The sequence below is a fragment of the Seriola dumerili genome, unplaced genomic scaffold, assembly GCF_002260705.1.
Source record: "Seriola dumerili isolate Sdu_G_001 unplaced genomic scaffold, Sdu_1.0 BDQW01000056.1, whole genome shotgun sequence".
Taxonomy (NCBI): Eukaryota; Metazoa; Chordata; class Actinopteri; order Carangiformes; family Carangidae; genus Seriola; species Seriola dumerili.
Window position 1 is genome coordinate 7,326,077 of NW_019174311.1, and position 26,424 is coordinate 7,352,500.

Sequence of the window (26,424 nt, forward strand, 5' to 3'; positions counted from 1 at the left end):
CTGACTTGTCATTACCTCTATAACATTTCTTTTTTTCACATTTACCAACAAATAAATCTAAAGCTAAAGCTAAATCCTATGTTATTCCTATACTATTCCTATACTTTTAAAATCATCACACAGTCTAATACATGGTCAGAACATTGATAGTGGCGCCCTCCGGTGGATAACGAACGCACACAACCAAGACAGGTAGTGATGTGAAGAATGGCATGATTTTATTGTGTCCATTGCTCAATGTTAGACATATGGGATTTGATGTGGTTATAGAGACATGCCATACAACCATTATTAGGTCCCCTTTTAAGCCAAGTGCTCCTTCCTATTGGAGGAAGACAATAAAACCACTGAGAACGCCCGTTTTCTGCATACAGGAGCCATGCCTTCTCTTAGACCTCTACTTTTTCTTTTTTTTTTTTAGTGATTGTTGTCGCAGATGCACTGACTATTTACAGTGTTTACAATAGTGATGTCATGTACAAAAGAGAAAGAAACCTTTACAAATATTTGCATAAGAAAAAAAACAAAACAACAAATGTCTGCCCTTAAAAACAATGCAAAAAAGGAAGATATCCAGTTATTAAAAATCCCTCCCGTGATAAGGTTTAAGTGTGGTAGGTCCAATGAAGCAAAACTTTGGGAGCACACAAGGGATACATGCATCGACATTACATCTCCAGGCTAATATCTGTTCTTATGCTGCTTCCCACTCGCAGGCAACTGTCTCAAAGATGTCCAGTCTTTCACACTTGAAGTTTATGTAGATGGTGTCAAATCACACACACTCATGATACACATTCTCATCTACTGCAGAGTTAACTGACACACACGTTACCTTAACTACCAGCAATAGGCCCAAATCAATAACCCACTCTCCACCCAAATGCGGGGGCATCAAGGTGACGACATTTAAGTGACATCAGAGTAGGTGAGAGGAAGTGAATCGAGGCCTCCGTGTGGTAGATTAAAGCAGCTCGAAAGCAGCTTTAGGCCAAATTGTGTTTCAGGCACAGATAAGACTTAGGCATCATGTCTCTACTTTCCACCAGCACTCGGCTGCTTGAAAAGTAGAGGAACATCTGGACAGAATATGGCAGTCTGAGGTACTTCAGGGTCAAGGGGCACAGAGCTAAGAGGTTTAAGTGTATCTCTACTACCTACAGCTTCCTCCTTTAACACACCTTTTTTTTTTTTTTTTTTTTTTGCTGATTTCCTTCATATGAACAGTCAGGATGTGAGCAATAAATACTCGTTGTAATCTAATACTTTCTATCATATATTATGTGCAAAAGAATGAAGGAAAGCAATGAGAGGAAGCCACTTTAAATTGAGATTCAACCAATTCATACTATTCAAAACTCTCGTGAAAAGATACAGAGAGCAAATGCAATGAGGAAGGAAATGGTTTTTGTACATTTTCTTATCGCTCGATGGCAGATTTTTTCACTCATGTTCACCCTCTTCCTCCAGTAAGATTATGAATGAGAAATGAAACAGTGACGATGGAAGTACTCATTTACGCTGTCTGCTCTTGCTGATAACGGCATGTTGGATGCATATATATATATACTAGGTGATAATTGTATGCAGATGCTCAGTGAAGATGACTCAGTATAAAAACCTACAAAATCAAGATTTTCAAAGCTGTATCTTCAGCAATCACAAGAGAAGTTTGTGTTTTAAAACTGATATCTAAATACAGGATAGAAGCAAGCATAGCCAGAAATGGTAGGCCGTTTTGGCAGACTAGATAAACAAGCAGTTTTTGAGTTTTCTCTTGTGTGTTTACAATACACTATGTTGAGTCTGGGGTCAATGTCTGTGGTTAGGATCAGTGTATTTACTGGAGTAAACCACTGGCTACTGAGTCAACTGACGATGACATTTTACTGCACAGACTGACCCTGAAACTGATTCATTTTTCAATTCATCATTCACCCATGCATGTTACTCCTACACCTTCACAGGTGTGACACTTGCTCCACGAATGACTCAACGGCTGCACCGAAAAGAAAAGAAAAAAAACATTCAAGGCAATTTTTGTTGTTGTGTTACTGAGTGTGTGTTATATTTTACCGAGCACCTTTGATAAGACAAAAAGCACACCAGGAGGGCACTGAGGCAGGAGTTACTGGATGCTGCCATCTAGAGGAATTTTTAATGAACTGCTAATGATTTGGCCAAACCGATAGTCCGACCCCCCCATTTGATGCACAGTCACTGACACAGCCGCCTTAAATCCAATTACCACGTGTAGAAAATAAAGTGCATTTTTTTGGCTGTTGTTGAGTGATGCTCTGACTTTTGGGGAAATCAGACTCTTTTACTTCTGAGGTGAATTTCATTCGGAAATGAAGCACGTGCCTTCTAAGAAAAACCAGTAAGCACCAATAGTTGTAGTGAAAGTTGTGGTAGTCAAACACAAACAAAAGAAAAGGGAACAAATGGGTCTTGATCAGTAGGATTATAGGTAATATTTTGCATCATACTATTCCGGTTACCATGCACTTGCAGATTCAACAATAACCTATCTGGGACAAACTGGGGGCAGAGAAGAGACAAATCAATATCTTTCCCTGACATGATCATCACAGCTTCCTATGAAAGCAGTTGAATTGTCTTTCCAATGTCGTAATACCAGGGCAGAGCAAACCCTTCGTCCATATTCACTCTCTCTCTCTCTAGATCCTTTACATTTAGCTTTGTAACTGCTCACTGAGCACACAGTTAAGTTCATTATCGAGTCTTTAAAGTCTCATTGGGACTGCATTCGCTGTGTCAGCCGTAATAAAGAGTCCATAGTTCCATAGCTCGACTGACAGTCAGATGTTATCCTCAGAGTGTAGCCTGCAGACTGGGATCCAGACTGCCGTCCCGCTCTGGAGACTCGATGTAGTTGGCCGACTCCTGCAGCTTCAGCAGCATGGCCATCTGGTGGAGACAGAGAGGCAGAGTGAGTCAAACTGCGGATTAACAGACATGTTTTGTCTTCCAGGGTTAGATTTGGCTTGGCATGGATGACATATTTCTTGAAATGCATTTCACTAGAGTAAACTTAAGTGTTATGACAACTAATGATTCATTCTGTTATCCATTAACATGCCAAATGTTTCTATGATAATTGAGATAATCTTTTGGCTTATGAAATGTCAGAAAATAGCGACAACTGCCAATTATTATTTTCCAGAGTCCAAAGGGAACTTTAAATACTGGTTTAAGAGAAGACACTTTTGGAACTGCAAGCGTGTATTCGTCTCACAAGAAAAGGCTGTATGTGAGAAAATACCAGATTGTCAAATTGACAAATCAATGTGGGACATTTTCTGGTAAAACATTACTGGCTGCTTCTTTTATTTCACCCTGATCTGGAGCTGATGTGAACCATTAAAGCTCAAGAGGAACATATATATATATCGGTCACTGTGGGAAAGTGTTTTTCTTTCGCTCACTGTTTTTAGGCTATAGTCTCTCATCCTGTGTGTGTGTGTATCTGATAAAAAACAGTGCTGCACATTTTACACCAGCCTTTTAATAAAAGGTCAGACATAATTTCCTCAGCTGCAGTGGTCAGTCTACAGTTAACAGCTGTTATGTCTGTCAGTTTCAGTTCCCTCTTGCTGTTTTTTTTTTTTCCCACTGAACAGGAACACTTTAAAATACACACTGTTTGTGTGGTTCTGTTCTTCTTTCATTTAACCTGTGGTGCAGTCTTTTAGTAAATAATAACACAGTTTGACTGCTCAGTGCCTATAATCCTCTTAGTCTATTATCAGAATTATTTCTCAGTGAATTTTCTCGGCCCTTAACTTGTCACCCATCTCAAGAGAAACTCACCAGCGGGTCTGACTCCAGTGTGCTGGGTGGAGGTGTATCTTTGGGGGGCTTCTTCTCCTCACTGGCTGCACCTATGCTGGGGGGAGGTAGGTGAAAGAGTCTGGACTGGTCTTGCTGTGCATTGGGCCAAGGGAGGGTGCCTCTCACCCACTCCACTGGATCCTCCCATACTGCCTTCTGCCCGTGGACCTGAGGGAACAGATTGAAACATATGTGAAACAACATGTCAAGAGTGAAGGAGGTGACTTCTTGTTGTCACCATTAATGTTGCACTCTGCAGGATGTCTGTGTCTGTGCTCACCTTGATGCCGTCTTTGGCTCCCTCTTGGAGGTACGGTATGATGGAGTGGTTCCACAGGTCAATAAACCACTGCCTGAACTCTGCCACTGATACTGGGCAGGACAGGAAGAAGCAGGGACCTGGGGGAGGAAGAAATTCCTTTTAACTGCTTTCCTGAGTTATTTCTCACTGTTACAGATCCAGCTATCCCTCCTGTTCCCTGTTGTCTACCTTTACTGACCCTGCGTCCTCTGTATCTCACCTATAAGGAAGTCTGAAGTGCTGTGTTTCTCCAGAAACGCGTGGAGGTGGTACCAGAGTTGAGGGACCCAGTCGAGTACGCGGAGGAGAGCTTGGTGGCATGTGGAGTCCTTCTCCTCCTCCTGGTAGGCCTCCACAGCTTTACGGTGCAGGTACCTCAGCAGGAACCCATTTGCTGGTTCCACGTTGTTGGAGAACATCACCATCCTGTGAACATATGCAAGAAATGTCACTTTTTGTTAGCTTCATTTTTGTATTAAATAATGTTTCAAAGTCAGAGGAGGCATTGTAAACACTTTCTGGCTTGGTGCCCACCTGAAGCTGAGGTGCAGTCCGTGGTTGGATGACATCTTCACTGGCTGATTAGTCGTGCCAATGATGTATGGACTGAAACATCAACAGAGGAAATGATGTACTTTCATGAGCCAAATCTTATTTGAACTCTTATGTGAAATACTGTAATTGTTTGAATTGACTCACCATTTGTGATACTTGCAGGTGAGCGCTCCGTTAACAAGCTCTGTGATGGCTGCAGAATCACTGATGTCATCTATGATAACGACCAGTGGCATCTCTCCTCCACTCTCTCTGTCAATCTGATTCGCCAGGTTGGACAGATACAACTGCAAATCCTGTGACAACAAAGAAAGGTGAATGTATCATTTACAGTGTGTATCAATCAGTATTAAGAACTGTTTATGATAAAAAAGGACTTCAAAATAATCGCCATGTGCTACCTTCTGCGACTGACGGTGCATGTTGAAGGTGACAGCGGCGCTGCGACCCAGGAGACAGGTCTCGTGGTCGGCCTCGGAAGAGTCGGTGCGGCTGCGCTGCAGGAGGTAGTGGGCCAGACGCTGAGCTAGGTAAGTCTTTCCTGTCCCACTGGGCCCAGACAGAACCAGACGCCTGTGCTTCAGCAGCAGGCTGATGTAGTGCAGCATCATGGGCTTAGGAATCAGAGTCTCAAACACCAGTGAGTCAACACATTTTTCTCTAAGACCTAGAGAGAGGCAGAAAGACACAGGAGAGGGAGCGGGGGGGAGCAAGGTTTTTTTTTTGAATGCTTTAAAATGTGTAAAGCAGGACACAATGTATAGATGAAACATCATGTAGATGGTTTTATGCAGATTCTGTATATATTTTACAATCACCTTGTCCAAAGGATCCTTTATGTTTTTAAATTTGATTTCCTACCATCTGGGCCAATAGCCCAGCTTATACCCAACTTGAAATGTGCTTGAGGTACATAATACATCAAAATTAACATCAAAAAGTCAAAGTCGAGTTTCCACCACAAGAAAATCCAGTGATGAGCAGGGACCGTTTTGAAAAAGAGGTTCCCAAACAGGAAACTTTTTTAATGCAAGACATGAACAAATCCTGGGAATCATTTTCACAATGTCTTCTGTGTTCCATTTTCTTTTCACTTATTTCAACAGCTGACTCTTCAGGATGTCAGATGATCTTAAATCACACCTGCATGCCCCTGCATTACCAGGAGAAGTTCACCAAATGTTCACAAAAACATGATGATTGTTGATTTGTAATAGCAAAGTGATTGAAACAAGTGGCTGCTTAGAAGCTTTTAAATAAACCAAATCAAAATGTTTGACAATATTTGCCAATTAGACAATATGGACACTCACTAACCTTTCAAGGTGACAAATATTCGAGCTGAACCACTGCTGAGACAACGATACGGTGAGGCTTGAGGTTTGTCCCCTCCTATCACCCTCTGCCCTCCTTGGGTCAGCTGGTACGTATGCAGCGAATCACAGGACAGACCCAGGCTGGCTGTCGGGTCCACTTGAGTTAGATAGTCCTGAACAAAAGAGAAAAAGAAATCAAATTACCAAAGGTAAAATGTGATTTTTGATCTATCAAATCACAGCTAAACTATTTGTTACAAATGTCTTCACAGTGAAAGAGGATGATTACAGACTTACTTTGAAGATCTTAGCTATGAGAGAGTCGAGACAGGCCCAGTCAGTCCTTGCATTGACGGGCACTGAGCCCAAGTAATACTCCTGCTGCTGTTTACTGTCCTACAGACACAGAGGGGGGAAAGAAAGAGTTCACAGTTTCCAAACGGTTCAATTTAAAGCCAATGACTTTAGTTAGTTATTAGTTATTGTAGCTGATGGTGTTCAGTGTTTACCTCTGGTTGATCTCCAATCCGGACCAGTACTCGTGCAGACACCTCATCCCGCTGGGAGGATACACTTAGCATTTCAACTGGAGACACGTCTGCAAGAGAGGAGGAAACAGGGGATGAATGACATATAACTTCTTCATACATATCACATATCGGAGAAGGTTCTGTTTGTCTCTTACCTGGATCTTTACAGTCATTCAGACTGAGGCTGAAGGACTTGGTGAGGGACATGCTCATCGGCTGCCTCAGCGAGGGCCCCAAGAGAGAGGCCAGGCCTGAAGGCTGGGAGGTGGAGGAGGTGGGACCAGAACCTGGGAGATTGAGCTGACTTCCTGTTTTCAGATGGTCATTCTCTGCCTTCAAATTCTCCACCGTTGACTAAAAACATGGGCCAGTAAACTTTAGTTATATTTCCACTCAAATACAATATCGTTCCTACATATATTTCGGATATATACTAATACTGAACATGCACATAAAGGCAAAACAAACCTGCATGTTGTTCATGGCTTCTCTGAGCTGCTCCAGCTGGTGAGCGGAGTTTAAGGCCTCCAGTCGGATGTCTGTCAGTTCCCTCTCTTTCACCCAGAGTTCTGAGCGTAGATCTGATACCGCCGTTTCCTCATTGTCCCCCTCTTCTGTAGTCTCCATGATGCTGGAGGAGACAGGATGCGCACATCAGGACCAGACACCCGTGAAGACTAAACTTGCTCTTTTACTGCTGAGCTGAGAGCTCGAGTAAAGTGTTTAGATACTTACACAGAGGAGGTGGCAGAAGCTGAGGTTTTGAGGGATGAGAGCTCGTTCTCCCCTCCTTCTCCCCCCTCATGAGGCATCTTTGGGGAATTGGGAGCTGAGGAATCCGGCGTGGCGATTTCCTCGATGTCCGAGTAGGTTTTGGAACCTTTCTTAATGCTAAATGCCTTGTTGAAGGAGCTCCGCAGCTACATAGAGAGAGGGGCCAGGGTGAAGGAGGGAGAGACAGACAGACAGACTTTTGAGTTTATATTCAGTGGTTGATTGTGATGTGTGATTTATTTCAAAGAGGATGTGTTAGGATTGTTAATTTGACACATGCTAAACATACAGGAATAGTTTGTCTTTTTTTTTTTTTTTTTTTTTAACAGCATGTAACTCCCCGCAAACCGCAACCTGATTTTTGTGTGGATTAAACAAACAAAAATGTAATGAGCTTCATTGGTGCAGATTTTGTTACCTTTGGAGAGAGCCAGGATACCTTTATCCCACGTTTCCAGTGGCTATGCTAAGCTAAGCTAACCATCTGCTGATGGTACCTTAATATCTAATGGACCAATATCTGAGTGATATCAACTTTAAACAAGAAAATTAATTTCCAAAATGACAAACTATTCCTTTCAGTCATTATCTGAAAACAGGCCACAGCTACTGTCAGTATATGTTTTTGCAGATTTAGTACCCAGCAATGACTGTATATAAAGATGGACGACATGACGGTTCCCCAATAGTGAAGCCAAAACATCACAATTGGCCCCCGGATGGCTGGCTGCAGTATAGGTCATAAATCCTGTTTTAGGTGTCCTTATCACGCTGATGCTATAAAACAGGAGTATATCGTCATGTTTTGGGTCGATCAATTCTGTGGCTCCAATGGCCGAGAATATGGCTCCAAATGACGTCACCAGCACAAGATGGCAGTGGCCGTATCTGGGATATTTTGGCCTCATTTCTATACAGTGGGAGGAGATGTGTTGTCCATCTTTATATACAGTCATTAGAACCTGGGTGAGTAAGGGTTAAGTGGTCAAGCTGGATGTTGGTCCAGATACTGCCTGCACATATTTTCAACTGAAGGATATAATACACAATAAATAAATGGTGTAAATGAGAGAAAAAATAACTGAAAACCGAAAAACCACCTTTAGTGGAAGATCGTGTCTACTGATTGCCACTCTTAACTGAATTACAGCCATACATTCAATCTGAATAATGACAGAACAGGCAGCCAATCAGTAGCCTAGGCAGTGAATCAGCAGAGATGGAGGGTACTTGAATATTATGTTGAAGTTTTAGATTGCCCATCATGCTTTATAACAGAAACTTATTGAGGCTTTATAGGGACACAATGACAGCACTCACCTCAAAGACCTAAAACAGCAAAATAACACAACACAGAGGAGGAAAAGACTGGTCATACTTTATTTTCCATGCTGCTTTGTCATTATCATGAAGGAGAACAGACTGAACACAGACACACACCAGGCTGTGAGAGTAAAACACTGCATCACAAGCAGAGTGCATTCATCCTTACCCAGCTCTTTTTCTTCTTCTTCTTGGCATCTTGGTCCTTCAAGCTGCCAATGCTCGACATACTTGTCAGGCTGTTAAGACTCGAGATGCTCTCACATGAGTTCTGACGTCGAATTCGCAGGTCTGGAAAACAAGAATAGTCAACATCAAAACACTGGCAGATGTGCAGAGAGGCGGAAGAAACAGCATCAGCTGGTAAATCTCCAAACCTTTCATGTTATCTGGGGTGTTTAAAGCTCCATGTATGACAGCCTGGGCCTCTTCATTCCTGGCCTTCAGGGACTCGATGGTCTCCCGCAGCTCCAGCAGCTCTGAATCCTGCACAAACATTAAATTAATAAATGACTGACTGAATTTAGATTTTAAAGACACAGACTGGTTTAAAAGTTTCATCATTTTTTAGGGCGCGCTACTGCCTGATGCTTTAGTCAAGCACTGCAACTCAAACCCGCAGTACGAGGTCATGGGCTTGACCTCCGTCACGATGTTAACAGTTCAAAAGGACAAAGAGTCCAGAACAGCTGAGCCTCTCTGTGCCGCTTATTGTGCACTAAAGTCGATCCCACTCCACTATAAATGGAGCCACCGGGCCCATCTCCTCAAGGTTAAAGAGCCCGTGCTCCAGGCTGAGCTGCACAGGTCAGTGCGCTGGCACGGACAACAAAGACTTTCTGGAGCGGTCTAGACGGGGCTTTCAGTGGGAGCAGCAAAGCATGAAGCACTGAGAGAGACTCCTCACTTCTACACACACACACACACACACACACACACACACACACACACACATACACACGCACACAAATGCACACACACATACACACTCACTCACTCACTCACTCACTCACTAACTCACACAAATACACACTGAACATCGCCTCAGGCACCGATCAGTTTATTCGCACCAAAACCGATACAAAGGCAGAAGAATGCAGGAATGTGATGTTTGCTGTGAGTCCACGTGCAGATGTTTTGCACTTTGAGCTCATTCTTCAGCCCAACAGTGAAGGTTTTTTTTTGCTTTTTCATTGATCCGCTGTCCTTTTCTCACATAAACCCTCCCTGTGTAACTGCAGCCTCGGCCTCTCACCTACATTTAGCTCCTCGCTGCAAGCTGTGATCAAAGTCACCTCGCTCCATGTTTGCACAAACGCTGCTTCCCCTTAGCTCACTGCTCACACGTTGTGCACAAATGGTGGAATGCAGCTATAATTCAGTTTTGTGTGTATTTGAAAGTGCAGCTGTGTTGTGTGGTGTTACCTTCTGCTCATGGCTTATTGACAGACTCTGAAGTCGTGTTGTCATCAATGCCAAACTTTGCTCAAATGCAGCCACCAGATTTGCCTGCTTGGAAAAAGAAAAGGCATAAGTTCAAGATTAAAAACACAAGCAGACCCTTTATATATGTATATTTGTAACAGGAAACTAGCAGGATATAAATGTACTGATACTTTTTTTTTTATCATTATTGATTCTGAAAGAACATCAGAAAGCACATGGAGACTGGCTAGAACTTCACACCTATTCAGGAACACATTTTACATCTGCTTTGACTTTCATTCCTTGTACACAGGGTGTTAAAAAGCTGAATAACACACAAAGGCTGAAAAGGATGTCTCCTGGGGAAAATTCTCCTCCTCTCTAATCTCTCTCTCACACACATCCACTTTAGCTCAGAGGAGGAAAAGAAAATGACTTTCCATTCTCTTTTTAGAACGTATTAATACGTTAAAATAATGGATACAGCCCAGTCATTAATTTAATTATACTGTGATGTGTGCATGTTTTGCCTAATAAGGTCAAACAATATGGAAAAAACCATCCCAGGGGAAAACACACACACACACACACACACACACTTGATTGATTTGTACTGCATAATGCCTTTGTTGTATTCACGCACTTGGACCAATGAAAACGCTGACAGGGTGGTCATTCAGAAACAACCTTTCAGAGTGGAAAGAAAGGGCGAGGCACCTGTGTGTGTGTGTGTGTGTGTGTGTGTGTGTGGCTAAGCTAAGTGGCTTGGGGAGAGGTTCAGGAGGAGGTTAGCATTATTCAGGCCCCGCACGGATAAGAAATGTGCTGAGACTGCACAGAAATGATCTATGACTGACATACCACAGCTTGGATAATAAATCTCTCTCCGTGTGTCTTTATGCTATTTTATATGAGGGGTAGATTCCTTGACTTGTGTGAGAAGAATGGCAGCAAGAGGTTTGGATGAATGGATAAAATAGTGAAAGGCAAAGGATTGAGGCCTGAACCCACTGACTGGCAAAAAAAAAAAAAAAACCACAGCTGCAATAAACTGGTATTCTAACCTAATCTGAAAGAGGTTCAATGTACTATGCAATTGTTGTTTTTACATTAAAACAGCTTAACTAAAATTCTTCTAATCATGGGGAAAAAAAAGGCAAATGAAAGGAGCAGTAAGAAACAAAAGAACAACAAAGCTAACGGCACCCTGACATTGATCCTTCTTTGCCTGCCATCCCTTGTTCAACACTGATGGTGTCTGCGTGAGTATCAGTTACTTCAGCCTCAGGGCTCATGCGGTCGAGGTGGACAGTTCATCAAGATGAGTGACAAGTATTGGGGTGTAAAATCAGAGGGAGGGGCTACTAATAATTCTTCAGTTGCCTCAAGGTAAAAGGTTGCATATTGTAGCTTAAAAGATAACATGACAATGTCACTCAAACAGAGTAGTGTCTGGTTGCATGGAGCTGCGTTTTTCCGCTTCCTTATCAGATCATTTTTTACTTATCTAAGCTGAATTTGCTATTTTCAGACATTCTTGCCTATAGTATGTGGTTGGCAGTCTCTGGCTGTCTTTTGTTTTGTTCAGTGTTTTACATTGAAAAAAATGAAATTTCAAAGCTGCCAATGGTGGTAAGGTAGGTATTTTCATTGCTAGGAAGATGTGCACAATGGAAAATGTAAGAGTTGAATTGCACTTGGAAATAAAGTGTTATATCTTTAAGAATACTTGAAGACATTAAATTAAATGAATACATCTGAATTTCATCTGAAATCTCGAGAAACTCACTAAGAAAAATATGTTATTAAAGCACTTTATGCAAGTGGTCATGTCATGTTAATGAGGTTAGCACACAAACACTACATACGTTTGCTGTCAGCTGTGTGGTCAGGTTAGACACCTTCTCCTGGGACGACTCCAGCTCTCTCCTCAGCTTGCGGATTTGCTGTGAGGAGAAACAAGAGAATGCTGTATTACAAAAGACCCAAGGTCATTAAAGCTGACAACGGCTGACATTACATGAGTGACTAGAGTGGATGGTGCTCGTGAAATGAATAACAAGACTTGTTCGACCACAGAGCACAGGGATGAGAGGGATGGATGAAAGGAAAGAAAGTGATGAAACAGAGGAGGAGAGACTGCAGGAAAGAAAACACTTACCTCTCCCTGAATCCTTTCCTCAGCCTTTGGAAGCAGGGGGAATAAAAGTCAAGATGTTAGATAAGACACAGAGGGAGAGGAGAGGAGAGGAGAGGAGAGGAGAAGAGAGGAGATGTTTCCAAGGGAGAAAGTCTTGTTTTTAGTATTTACTGTTCAAAGTGTTCAAAGTATCTACCTGAGTCTGCATGCCGCCCACACTCACCGAGGAGTAGCTCGACGAGGCGTTGGATGCCAGGGAGAGTACAGACCCATGGACTGAAAATGAAAAATCAAGAGCAACAAAATAAACCAATTAGAGAGTTGCCCAACAACACCTAACAGAACAATACATAACAGATATCAAAATCATTCAAAGGACTCACCTTCATCTGGCTCTTTGTCCCTGAAGGATCCGGAGCGAACCATTCCCATGCTGCGGGGACGCTCGGCCAGCGACAGAGTGCTGCCCAGTGGAGACGCCCCGTACAGCTCCATGGAGGCATCGTGTGTTGGGATGCTGTTGGATCGAGTCATCCTTGGAGGACCGCCGACAGGGCTGGGTACTAGTAAGAAAACGATGTGATACATGAAATTATACCAATCCGTAATTAGAGTAGCACTTTTCAACTCAGTATATATATTAGAGTGTGTGTCTATGCTCAGATGTATACATACCCAGACTGGTTTTAGAGGTGCGGGGCAGGGAGGTGGGTGAGGACATCAGTGGAAGAGTGAGCGAATCGGTCATACTGAGAATAGTGTGAGAGTGTCTCCTCTCTCCTTTCTCCTTCCCTTCCTCCTCAACCTGGGAGGCACCGCTGAAACTACACAGACAGAGGACAAAGTCAGTCATGTTGTGGTAAAAGTTTGTGTACTAATGGCAAATAAAGAAACTGTCGCTCATTGTAGACTTGTTGTTATACATTAAAATCCATGTACAATGCTATGCAAACTCTGTGGACATTTGGCAACATCGTGTTTAAAGTCAAAAGAAAGAAGAGTTCTGAAAAATCCGTCAAGCGCATACAATTTCTTTTTCAGTCATATGCAGTAAAGCCTTCACATACAACCTCTGGGAAATTGTCTAGTTTTGTAAAAAAAAATCAACTATTTATACGTTTAGAGTGTTAATTGTGAACTATGTCTGCAACAATTAGTCAACTGATCGATACGTCAATCGACAGAAAATAAATCTTCAATTTTGATAATCAATCCAGTCTGTTTTAGTTGTTTTTGTTGTTCCAGCATGTGAGGCTTTACTGCTGTCATCAATTTTACTTGATAGTAACATGAATATCTTTAGGTTTTAACTGTTGGTCAGACGAAGCATGAAATCTGAACATGTCACCTTGGTCTCTGGGAAATTATAATCATTTCACTATTGTCTGAAACTTATTTCAAATGATAAATGATTAATTGAGGAAATAACTAGCAGAATGACTAATAGGGAAAATAATCATCAGCTACAGCCCTAATGTGAACAATGATATCTCAATATGAGATTATATTATTGTACAGAATAAACATAAACAATAATAATAATTTTATACTCAGTCCCAGGGAAGATCTTTGCATGGCTCTACACCGCATAAACTTTACATTACTCAGAAGATGTCCAGTGAAATTCTGCTTTATATACACAGCACCAGTATCAGCGTGGAAAGACACACAAAATGCTGCGAGTATGACACAAATGAGATACAATTTTGAGGGGACTAAGGCAGGGTTTTGGAATACAAGTGAAAGGAATGATGTCTAATTGCCCTGAGGGCAGGATTAACACAGTCTGTCATTCAGAACAGATCTTATCAATGGGATCTCTGTATGTGTGCAATTAAAAGACTGTGCCCAAATGGCGTCAAACAATCCCAGCCTGATGGTCTGGTGTATGACGCGTGGAGCTGTAGTACGTGTGTGTGTGTGTGTGTTAAAGGTTTAACTTACCTTAAACCTTTCTTTGGCAGTGTGTTTCTGTCTCTCTGAGAACTGTGGAGATTAAACAATGTCATTATTTAACCACTGGTGCAGGGAGTTATTAAACTCTCAAGAACAGGCAGCAGGCACAAAGAGGCACAGTAAGACTGGCAGACAGCTGGTGTCAGCCAGTAATTATGACTTCAGTCAGTGGGGCCGGTACAACACTGATAATAGGCCTGTAGTAATAACAGCCTGGTGAACCCTCAGTGTGTGAGTGTGTGTACGTATGGATGGGTGAGCATCCAAGTGGTTGCCTTAACTTGTTGTTTGAGTTCATAATGTAAGTAAGCCTTTCTATTACGACAAATAGTTATGTAACTAGTTATGTTTCTAGAATTTGGGAAACAATTAACATCTCTTATTGCACATTCTGTCACACACAGACGCCTACCTCTAAAATATTATTCATAAATATATTCTGATATATGCTGGTAATGATATAAAACCATCTCTACCAATCTATGTCTTCATTTTTATTCCTATCTCATCTTTGTAGGTGTAAATGAGGGTTCTTTCTTGCTCTTCATAAATGCAGTTGTAGTAAAAATACTCCTTTTTCTGTATGCAGAGCATTTTGTCGTTAAATGCCAAACAGATCACCTTTTCACCTGCCCACTCTTAACAGGAGCAGAATGTGTGATTGTAGTGAAGAAAAAAGTGCCTCCCATGAACAATGAATGATGCTGGTGTAGTTCCTCAGCTAACCAGTAGATGGAGCTACATGGCAGTAGTAATGGAATATGGATGAAAAAAAAAATGTCTGCTTTCTGATTGGGTTTAAAATATACGCATGGCTAAAGATAATTTAACTCACCTGTCTGTGAGAGTCAGCGTGACTTTACTTCCAGAGCTCCAGCTGGCAGGAGGGCCTCTGTCTTCCTGTCTTTCTTTGTCTCTGGACTCTATGGTGGTGTAGCCTCTCACCAAACTCTCCCGCTCTCTAACCTTCTCCCTCTCCTGGGGCTCTGGAGCCAGACTCATTTGGAGGGGCAACGACTCCATGCTCCGATGCAGCCCAGACAGACGAGGGTAGAGCAGGGGAGAGGTGCTTCCTCCGCTCCCTTCAACTCCGAGTGAAGAGACCTGCCGGGGCCCCAACCCTATCCCAGAGCTTGAGAAGCAGGCCGAAGAGTTCACGTTGAGTAATGGGGCAGGGCTGGGGGTCAGGCAGGAGCCAGAGGAACTGCCTGCTGAGCTAGCCAGGTCCTGCAGCTTAGAGTAGGGGGGAATCTTTGGAGGCAGGGAGTCCTGTACCCCAACCTCCAGGCTGTTGGAGTTCAGCTTATCAAGCTGGGCCATGGATGGAGGCTTCACCAGGCTGCGTACCCCAGATAATCTGAACACAATACAAGACAATGTTGAAGCAAATGCATATTCAGAATTCATTTTGTATGCTAATGTGATGGAATTGGTTGACAAATTACTGCATGTATATTTTCGACTGTAGTATATAAACTTTGGTACCTGTGTGTGTTGGGTGAGGGCAGAGTGCTTGGAGGTCTTAGACCCTGGAGCTTCCCTCCGTTCTCTGAGGGGGTCTGAGCAGGACTGCCCTTCAGAGACGCGCCTCCACACTCAGAGTCAGACACAACAGCTTTGGCTTTGGCTCTCTCTTTCTCTTTCTCTCTGTCTGTTTGATTGACAGGACTGGGACTTGGGATGCCACGACCCCCTGCCTTACTCAACCCTGTTCCAGAGTTAAGCCCTGAGGCGGGTTCTTTGAGCCTCGAGCCCTGGGGTGCTGTAGTGGAGGGTTTGATCAGTCCAGAGCCTGTGTCCATGGTAGTGCTCACTGGGCGAGCTGAGCTCGGCCGGGTTAGAGTCAGGGTGCTTGTCTTGGCAGGACGAGGCAGAGAGCGGTACTGGAGAGACGTCCTGGCATTAGGCGACAGAAAACCACTCTGGTCGCTGCTTGAAACATCCAGACTTGTCTTACGTCCTCCACCACCACCACCACCAGCACCTGGTTTGACAGGAATACCCGATGTTTTGGGAATCTTCCCCACAGTGGCAGAGCCGCTGGGTATGGCACTGCCACCTGTGCTCATCACAGTGTGCATACTGGCATTGTTTGTCCCATTACTGGTAGCTGTGGTGGGTTTCTTGAAGCCAAAGTTTCCACCCGTTGAGGGCCTGACCAGGCCGGATGGAGGTTTACGTTGTTCACCACCACTGGTGCCATTCCGGTGGTCTTTACCAGCATCAGAAGAGGAGCGCTGAAGACCTGAAGTCTTCACTGCTAACCGAGACTTATCCATGGGCTTCCCATCTGACTTTACTGTACCTAGAGAGGTAGAGGAGGAAAAAAAACATCACTGGTGAGTAGCATGAACTGACTAATTCCTGAACAGCCTCTCGTGGTGAGAGAGACTAACCAAGCCATATTAGGACATGATATCTTATCTCAACACCTACAAGGTCTGTCTGTCAGCTGATAACAGCATATCCTTGTCTGAGCAGAGAGACCGTGTGTAGACCAGACTCACAGCCAGCTTCACCCTCACACACACACTGTTATCACGCAGTTACTCCTCTTTTCCATCCCAATGAACTAAAATAGTTTTCTCCGACTTTCCAGTAAGTACACGTCTGTGTGTCACAGCTGTGGAGTGCTGAGATTAACATGTGCAACATGGCTGTGGAAAAGTGGTGTTCACGTTCATGAAGCGTGTCTGTGGGCACAAAACTGCATGAAACACCCAGTGTAGCTGGATTTCTCCACTCTTGAAGACTCTTTGGGGAAAGAGGGCGGAGTGAAAGATAACTTGGTGGAACAGGGGTGATTTTGTACACTTACGTACATTTCCCTCTTGGCAAATTAATTGGACTTGTTTGGAAGTTATTATGAGAAAAAACAGACTATTAGACACATGTGCACTGTAAGTACCACCCACACAAGTGCGAGTCCACACTACCCACGCTCTTAATTTGTATCTAATGGGAGTTGTTATGGGAGGTTTATATACAAGACATTAACAGAGTCAAAGAACTGCTGTTGAATGAGACCCACCGGCGTGCTGCCTGGGGACATCTGGAGTCACTTAAGGGTATTTATAAACCCGCAAAAGACACATACACACACAAAAGGGCAGACATATATACCACACACACACTCACAGTTCTCAGTGATCAGATCATATAGGAATGTGACACTGACAACGCATTACGCTTGGAGTTCTTTTGTAAATGTGAAAATTGGGTTTACATGTCAAGTCATAAACTCAATCCATCGTGTAACCGCAACGTTGCCCCTTCCAAGAACACTGGGCTGCAGAAACACACACTGTTGGCAGTGACACACACTGACAGAACCCAGGCGCAGGGCATATTATATGTATTCTGACATATATGAAGCCTGATTTACTGACACCGGCTGTGGAGACAGTGGAGCTCCCAGTTTGACACGGTGGCGTGTGTAGAAGAGACTGTGAATCACTGCATGTCTCGACGCAAGAGGCCTGCGTGTCTGAGGAGATGGAGAGCTGAACACGCTGGTGAAATTCAGACGTCGTGGCAGACAGAGAAATCCTTTGCATAAAATGTCCATCACTGCCATCTCTTAAAGGAAAACGGCTCATTTGAATTCTTCTTCCCTCAGTCTTCTTCTATTTAAGGCGACTGTGGGAGAGATGGGCGCAGTGGAAAGAGGAAAATTTGGAATGAAGATTAATACTGCACACATGGATATAGAAACACAAGCCGTCTCATTTCTAGATGCCTCGATTCTGTTGACATCGTCTCCCAGTCCCATCAACCGTCACACCCTCAACGTGTGTGGTTGTTGAGATACAGTATCAGTGTCGATTTGTATGTACAGGGGAGGTTTGTAAACGTTTGTTGCAGAAAGCTGGCTGAATGTATTTGCAGATGTGTGTCAGTCTGACCCCATGTGACAGAAAACCAAGATGGAGACAAATGACCGTCATATGTCATTTGCTCAGTGCCGACAGAATGATGAACACCTGCCCTGTGTCCCAATTCCAAACTACATACAAATCCTAGCAGTGGTGCAGTCATAATGCTTACTAAATCAGTTTGAATTTGGACACTATAGTCCCATAATGCAATGCACAAGAGACATAGAGGCGATGCACGCAGCTGGAAAAAATTAACACACACAGTGGACGGTGGTTTAAAGGCTCCATGGACATTCAGAAAACACAAAAGAAAGTATTAATTCTTTGGAAAAACATGTGAACTTCTCCTTGTTAAGTTTAACTGGCAGAAGTCAAGTCTAGTCAATTTCAGTTTTATTGTTGTCTCAGAGGGCTTTACAATGTGAACAACACACAGCAGCCTCTGTCGTTGGACCCTTGATGTTTGAGGAGCAAGAGGGGAGGGCTTGCTCTTACAGGACAGACTGACATGCAAGAGATGCTGTATGTATACGGTAAAGAGCAGAAGCAGTGGTAAATTTACTATATTAAGTATATAAAATATATAACATATATTAAGTCAATTTGACCTCTAATAAGTTTAAGAGTTTGAGGCAAAGTGTTAAAGTGTGCAAAACAATAACAATTGTATAATTAAGTAATCGTTTAGCTGTCAAGCTGTTTGACAAGGTCACCTTGTGCTTTTGGAACTTGTGAAGAGTTTTTTTTTTCTCTATTTTTGATTTAGATATTTTAAATGATTAACAGAAGAACTGTAAAAATAATCAACAGATTAAACAATGATGAAAATAGTGTTCAGACCCCTTCAATTTTGTTATTTTGCAGCCTTATGCCAAAATCAGCGACTGACTAATCAGGGGAGAGGGGCCTTGGTAAGAGAGGTGACCATGAACCTGATGGTCACTCCGGCTGAGCTCCAGAGACCCTGTGTGGAGATGGGAGAAACGAATAACCATCACTGCAGCGCTTAAACGATCTGGGCTTTATGTCAGAGTGGCCAGACAGAAGTCTCAATGAAAGTTTGGAAAAATAAGCACCCGAAGGACTCAGACTGTGAGAAACAAGATTCTCTGGCCTCACGAAACAAAGATTGAACAGTTTGGCCTCAATTCTTGGTTGTCCTTTGGAAGTTTCTCCCATCTCCACTCAGGATCTCTCCCATGACAACTCAGTTTGGCTGGGCGACCAGCTTTAGGTAGAGTCCTAGTTGTTCCACACTTCCTCCATTTAAGAATTATGGAGGCCACTGTGCTCTTGATTTTCTTTTTGTATCCTTTCCCAGATCGGTGTCTCGACAGAGTCCAATTTCTGAGCTCTGCAGGACGTTCCTTCCACCTCATGGCTTGGTCCTGCTCTGATATGCATTGTCAGCAGTGAGATTATATAGACAGGTGGGTGCTTTTCCAAATCATGTCCAATCAGCTGCATTGACCACGGTCAGACTCCAGTCAAGGTGTAGAAACATCTGTTGTTCAAGAATAAATTTCAAGTGTCATAGCAGAGGGTCTGTATTTTACTTTTAACCTTTTGATGAATTTGCAAAAAATTTTTTGTCATTATGGGATACTGAGGATATATTGATGATTTTTTTTCTATTTTATTTTGTAGAAAATAATAAAAATAAAAAATAATTAAATTAATCTTTTGTTACTTTAACATGACAAAACATGAAAAAATGAAGGGGTCTGAACACTTAATTCCACATAGTATGGAAATGTGACACAGCGCTTGTCTATTCTTGGAAATGCGCACCATCCTGCCAAACCTCAGCAATGAACTGAACTCAAGCATGAGCAATAAAGACCTCTCTAACTGTCTAAGGATGTCTACCCCTCATTTGGTTAAATTCATGAGCTCCTCCACATTCAACCTTTTCCAGTCTGCTTTCAATTGACCTCATCATCTGATTGATTAGAGCCTGAAACTTGGTGGTGGACTGAGTAGCCTTGATAGCAGATTAATACCGTTGACATCAGTAACAATAACAGTCTGGCTCATAGATCACAGGCTGGGTCAACACTTTTGTTTGGCATATCTGTCATTTCAACAGCTGGCAATGCAAACACAGGACAGTTCCACAGAAAGAGGACTATTTACACAGACTCTGCCCATGATGACTGGCACACAACAGCACAACTAATATCCTGTTGTTTTGGTTGTCTATACGTGTGTGTGTGTGAGTGTGTGGGTGTGTGGGTGTGCTTACGTAAACAGCACACAGATGGTGAGCTTAAAAGGCAGCTGCACAATCCTCACTATTGTGCTCTGTGTGTGTCAGAGTGTGTGAAGGGTGACACTCTTTAAGGCTGGCACAATATCAGACCCTGTCCACACACACACACACACACACACACACACACACACACACACACACACACACACACACACACACACACACACACACAGAGTCTCTGGTCCAGTTGTTTTGGGTACAAGGCCTTTATCTTAGTTCTATAAATTCTCTCTGTCCGACACAAAAATAAAGCTTGGATAGGAAAGGCTGGCCCAATAGGAAGAAAAAAAAACACTGTTGGTCAGCGTGTGTGTGTGTGTGTGGTTGGCTGGCAGGAAGGGAGTGGGTGGTGATGGGCGTTTGATACATGGCACCACTTTCTAAAGGCCCAGAGGGTGGGCTGCAGCTGTGGATGAATGTGTGGGACAAAGACAGTGTGTGTGTCTGTGACTGTGTGTGGGTGTGGGACTGCCAGGAAGAAGGGAATATTAAAGGACAGCCGGAGAAATGTGTCAGTCTGCTCAGGTTATGAAACCATTTCAACTGTAGCTATATATATTACACCTCATTATGTGTGTGTGTGTGTGTGTGTGTGTGTGTGTGTGTGTTTCTCCACTTACCTGCTACTTTCAACCCACTCTGAGAGGTGTGGGTGATCGGGGATGTGACTCCCACAGGTGGGTTTCTTCCTTTCTTCAACACATTTCCTTGACCCAGGGTTTGAGGTTTCTTAAGTTCGCCCTTCCCTCCTTCCAGCCCCTCCCCCGGCGGCCTTGTCTTTTTCCATTTATTGGCTGATTCAGACTTGAGACTTCCTGTGTCGTAGATGCTGCCGCCCTGGCTCTTGCGGCTGGGTTTGGTATCATCAGAGTCCCAGGACAGACCGCTCTCCACCAGAGATCTCTTCTCTGCATCCGTGCGCATCTACAGAGAGAAAAGACGGATACAGGTTCAGAGACTCTGCGTTGAGAAAATGCTTTAAGAAGTGAGTGCATGAGATCTGACTTAAAGAACATGGAGACAATATATTTATTTGTGTGTCTCTGGTAGCTTGTGTGCTTTACAGGTATGCTTTTCCCTGCCCAGCTAAATCTAAGGCAACCCACTTAAGTAAATCTTTAAAAAAGCCTTAAATTAAGACTTGAAAAACAAAAGTGAGCAGAAGCATCATGGGACCGTGGCTTCTTAAGAATGAGACAGTGAGAGAGAAAATAAGCTTTTCCAGATTCACATAAAAACTGCATATGGCTTTTATTGTGGGGGGTGACTCTTCCACACAGTGGAAAGACTGGTGACTGGTTTATTAGTGATGTATTGTTTTAAAGTGAGTGACCTTTGTATTCAGCACCTGTCACACTGAGGTTTTTGACTACTACATGACTACCTTTTTATTTCTTTTGTAAAGTAGCCACAGGAAAACTTGAGTGATAGGCACAGGTTAGCTAGTATAGCCTTAATCTACATTTGTAGATGCGCTATGGATGAAATCATAACCACAATAACATGAAATCATTGTGTCAACAAATCTGCCCCCTGAACAACCTCCATCTGTTGATGTGACACTGTCAAAAGCTCCAGGAAAAGCTAATAAGTGGACCTGGAGTTTGGATTGTTTTTATTTATGAACATTTTTCATGTCATAAGAACAACAGGCAGGGGACAAACATAACAGACAGGAAAAAAAGGGGAACACCAAATATGAGGTCATGGGATGATAAATATATAATAATTTCAAAAGAGTTATTAAGTTACATACAATACACGATCTGTCTCCTTGGCTAAATAAACACACCATTTTTCCCACTGTTTTTCTCCCAGTCGTTTTTTGGAGTCGTGTGGAGTAAGTCATCTGTTCCAGAAGATGCAGATGTTTGACAATATTGATGAAGAGTGCAGCAGTAGGACAGTTCTTCTGAAGCCAGTATTTTATAATGACATTTTTTACTTGCTGCCAACATAATCTTTAGGAGAATGGGATTATCTGAGTTTGAGATTTTTTTGCCCAACTACATTTGGACATTTTAACCACATGATTCTCTATTTCCCTCAGTGAACATGGTTAGGTGAAGAGTTCAGTCCTCTTTCGGTTCGGTGGACATCAAAACTCCAACTTTTTCTGTGCCACTAATAAAATTATTATAAAATACACAATAAATCCAACTTGACTCCGACTTTAAGAATTGTACTGTATTGAATTGTATTTGTACTATACTAATCACACTTAACACTACACCTTTTTATTACTTAAAATCTAGTTACACTCTGAGTGATACAGTGCAGAGTTAGCTGGGGAAACGAGATGAATGCTCCAATGGAACAAGTCACTGGATCATTTATGCAAAGACATTGTGTATCCCTTCAATTCTGTACTCAAGTGCTCATCATGGGTCACAGTTTGAAAATTCGATGAGGGGTGTTTGGACTCAGACTCTGCCTCATCTTGATGTCCATTGAGCAGAAAAACATGTTTGACCCTGTCAACCCAAAAAACTCAGTCACCGATGTCTCTTCTCCGCAGTCTAAATCCTATTGTATGCTCTGTTTGAACACTTCAAAAGAAGTGGGCAGAGACAGCAGGGGGACTGCGCAACAAATACACACATACAGTATGTAATGTACACACACCACACTACCACACAAATATTATATCAGACACAAAGACTGACAGAGAAAATACAAAACACCAGCCTAAAAATAATACAATAAAAAAGAATGTCAAACTAAAGGAAATGTGAAAATGAGGCCATTACTGAGTCAAGGTCTTCTGTGTGTGTATGTGGTGAATACATCCAGTACAAAATGCCTGTATAAGTGTGTGTGTGACTGTTTATGGGAGACTACACCAGGACGGATATCGCTAGTTTTCACAGAAGCAGATTATACTTCCCCCTGTAGGGGACCGACAGTTACACAATGTATCAGGAGGTGTGTGAATGTGTATGTCTGTGTGTGTGTGTGTGTGTGTGTGCATGTGTGTGCCAGTTCAGGACATTTCACCCAACGGTTCTCATGAAGACTCATATGCTGAATTCCTTTTTTATTAAAACCAATAGACCCCATGGGCAGGTTCACATCACATGAGGAGGAGGTATGTGTGAGTGAGTGTGTGTGTGTGTGTGTGTGTGTGTGTGTGTCCTGTCTGACCAGACCTTGTTGATAAAACATTGTCATTTCCTCACACACATTCCCTGATTATTGAAACAGAGTAGGGGGATGAGATACACATCTGGCCAGATAGCCGTGACAAAACATGGATAACAACACAAAACGGACAGACAGTGAGACAGATAGGCAGACACATGCACACACACAAAGCTACTGGGAAAACAAGGTGTATTAACTTAAGTACTTGATCCACCTCCATATTGAAATGAGGAAATCCAGGTTTTTGTACCACCTACATACACCACTTTCTGGCTTTGATTCTCTCTTTCCCTCTCTCCAACATGTCTTCTTCGTGCCCCCTTTGCTCATTACCCCTCTCTCATTTAACCTCATATCCCTGTTGAGTATAACATACAGTATGTGGGAGAGGAGAGTTGCTTTTTGAGGAAATTAAAATCAACAGGAGCAAAAAAAAAAAAAACAACAACAAAAAAACAAGTAATACAGAGGAGAAAATAGAAACAAAGAAATGGCTTAAGGAAACAAAGACAAAGAGAAACCGATAAAGAAAAACATCAGCTGACAACGGTGAGAGAACAGGGAGCCATGTGTATTAGACGATGTTGGGTGCATGATGATGTGATGGTTGGTTGCCATGGTAATGATGCCATAGGGGGGCAATGGTTGCTATGACTCCTGCAACAAGGCGTGGAGGGAGGCGCCCTGGTTCTTCCAGCTCGCTGGCCTGGATGTGGGACTGCAGATGGCCGTGTGTGTGTGTGTGGTTGTATGTCCCTGTGTGTGTGTGTGTGTGTGTGTGTGTGTGTGTGTGTGTGTGTGTGTGTGTGTGTGTGTGCATGGGTGTGTGTGTGTGTGTGGTTGTGTGTCTCTGTGTGTGTGTGTGTGTGTGTGTGTGTGTGTGTGTGTGTGTGTGTGTGTGTGTGTGTCTGTGTGCAGATGGCCACATTCTAGACCTGTCCTTCAGTATATATGAGAGAAGACAAAGACCTGCGCTCTCAGCATCCCTGCACTTTGGTTTCTATGGTTACACTGATTTCCCCTCTCTCTCTCTCTAACTCTCTCTGCCTCTCTCTGTCTCTCTCCCTCTTAAATCCCATGACAGTAGTAACATAAAGCACATTGTGGAGGTGTGACCTAAATCAGACACTCTGGGAAACACACACACACACACTGTATGGAACCAGCTACAGCTACAGATGGAGATCTTAAAGACACTCAAGCAGAGCTGCAGACAGGATTTTAGATGTACTGAGGTCACGAGTCCCAAATCCTCCCATTCCCACAGCAGATTTTTTAATACCGCATTACTTGAAGTGCACTTCAGTGTATTGCGAGAACAAACATAATCACTCAGGACACTTGTTTCTAACTCCTGTCAGTCAGGCTAATTATACTACCGAAGTGTGCCGTAAGTACATTCTCTAAACTAGCTGAATCAGGGGGCGTACGTATGAGATTTTAGGGCTATTGAATGTTTTTCCCTGATTTTTTATGGATTAAATTAGATCATCGACTATCAATTATAGGTCTATGGTTCCGCTAGCTGATTGCTTTCAGACCATTTTTCTGTAAAATCTCCAAAATTAGCCTGACTGACCAGAAGGGAGCTTTGTGGAACAATGCAGCTGTCCGCCATGCAGTGTGTGTTGCGGCGAATGCTGATCGCTGCAGATGTGATAAATGTTATAGGTGTGCTTAGAATACTTAATCAGGCTTTGTCTCTGATGCCAGTGTCCCACTGCCTGTTGTGTGTATTTGTCTGTGTGTGTGTGTGTGTGTGTGTGTGTGTGTGTGTGTGTGTGTGTGTGTGTGTCGTCAGCGCACTGCCAGAGTGTATGACACATCATTCAGCACCTAATCAATACCTCACTGGATTAAAAGCTTAATTAATACTACTGTATTCAACACACACATACTGCTGATTAATCTGTGCAGACGGCTGTGTGTTGTGAATGTTGTGTGTATGCTTGCGTGTACCTTACTTACCACTATGGCTGAGTTTCTGCGGGAGCCGATTGGAGTGGTGGGAAGGGAGTTGAGAGTGGGACTCGTGTTGAACTCCTCAGAGCTCAGGTTGTCTGAGCCGTCACTCAGACCACTGCTGATAGAACTGCTCTCATCCCAACTAAAAGAAACAATGACAAGGAAGACGTGTCAGTTAATATTCACATGTTAAAGATTCCTCACCAGGGGTACTTGTACCTCACGGGGCACTGCCGAATATGCAGTTCAAATAGCTAAGAGTAATAGATGAACCATTCAAATAGTTAGCTAAAAGAAAAGAATAAATAATTAAAACAGCTAAAAGCAACAGATAAACAGTTAAAATAGTTTGCTAAAATAAAGGATATGGTCCAAATAGCAAGAAAATAATTGACACGCAGTTCAAACAATTATCTAAAAGTAATGAATAAACAGTCCAAACTGTAATTGTCAAAGTAATGGATAGATGCTTGAAATAGTTCGTTTCTGACAGATGAAGGAATGCATACGACCAACCTAAATTGACAGTTCATCTATAAAAAAGGATTGTAACAACACTGCTGTATATAGTGTTAAGCAACATTCACACACAACTTGTAGGAAAAAAATGCAACACAAATACACTATCATTAAAGATCAAAAGTATAATTTCATCAGCCTTAAAACAACTTCTGTGTTGAATGCAAGACTGTTATTGTCATAGAGTAATTAGGTTAAACGCAGACGGATGGTAGAGATGTCCTATTTTTGGCGCACAAATGTGGCCAGTGGTTGGGAGTCTCCTTCAACCGGTCAACCTGAGTTTAAGTCTCGATGCCATCAAGCATCCATCTTTATGAAAGTGTCTTTGATCAAGATACTGAACCCCTACCAACTCCAACGGCATTCAGAAGCTAATGATCGCTAATCTCTACAAGGATCGGTGAAACATCACATACCACCACATGCTCTCATACCCAAGAATATCTTGGAAAACAAAGCAATCTGTCT

At 42.8% G+C, this 26,424-nt stretch overlaps 1 protein-coding gene across 4 annotated transcripts in view; it reads right to left on the reverse strand.

Moving 5' to 3' along the window:
* Window positions 1–196: 196 nt before the first annotated feature.
* LOC111218922 (neuron navigator 1-like) overlaps window positions 197–26,424 on the reverse strand; it is a 40,364-nt gene continuing 14,136 nt past the window's right edge. The window contains exons 2-27 of one of the 4 annotated variants that reach the window (XM_022741403.1): window positions 25,438–25,576; window positions 20,946–21,249; window positions 15,661–16,480; window positions 15,011–15,532; window positions 14,164–14,205; window positions 12,895–13,043; window positions 12,603–12,782; window positions 12,416–12,495; window positions 12,241–12,264; window positions 11,948–12,025; window positions 10,080–10,163; window positions 9,032–9,140; window positions 8,824–8,945; window positions 7,293–7,477; window positions 7,026–7,188; window positions 6,713–6,911; window positions 6,537–6,625; window positions 6,325–6,423; window positions 6,029–6,200; window positions 5,113–5,378; window positions 4,856–5,007; window positions 4,691–4,762; window positions 4,377–4,582; window positions 4,136–4,254; window positions 3,835–4,023; window positions 197–2,931 (exon numbers count right to left, since the gene is read on the reverse strand). In XM_022741403.1, the coding sequence (XP_022597124.1) occupies window positions 2,836–2,931; window positions 3,835–4,023; window positions 4,136–4,254; window positions 4,377–4,582; window positions 4,691–4,762; window positions 4,856–5,007; window positions 5,113–5,378; window positions 6,029–6,200; window positions 6,325–6,423; window positions 6,537–6,625; window positions 6,713–6,911; window positions 7,026–7,188; window positions 7,293–7,477; window positions 8,824–8,945; window positions 9,032–9,140; window positions 10,080–10,163; window positions 11,948–12,025; window positions 12,241–12,264; window positions 12,416–12,495; window positions 12,603–12,782; window positions 12,895–13,043; window positions 14,164–14,205; window positions 15,011–15,532; window positions 15,661–16,480; window positions 20,946–21,249; window positions 25,438–25,576 (4,660 nt within the window). In that variant the 3' untranslated portion in view covers window positions 197–2,835. Of the gene's footprint in view, window positions 2,932–3,834; window positions 4,024–4,135; window positions 4,255–4,376; window positions 4,583–4,690; window positions 4,763–4,855; window positions 5,008–5,112; window positions 5,379–6,028; window positions 6,201–6,324; window positions 6,424–6,536; window positions 6,626–6,712; window positions 6,912–7,025; window positions 7,189–7,292; window positions 7,478–8,823; window positions 8,946–9,031; window positions 9,141–10,079; window positions 10,167–11,947; window positions 12,026–12,240; window positions 12,265–12,415; window positions 12,496–12,602; window positions 12,783–12,894; window positions 13,044–14,163; window positions 14,206–15,010; window positions 15,533–15,660; window positions 16,481–20,945; window positions 21,250–25,437; window positions 25,577–26,424 lie in introns of all 4 variants that reach the window. The other 3 variants (XM_022741401.1, XM_022741405.1, XM_022741404.1) reach the window with 3 other exon arrangements.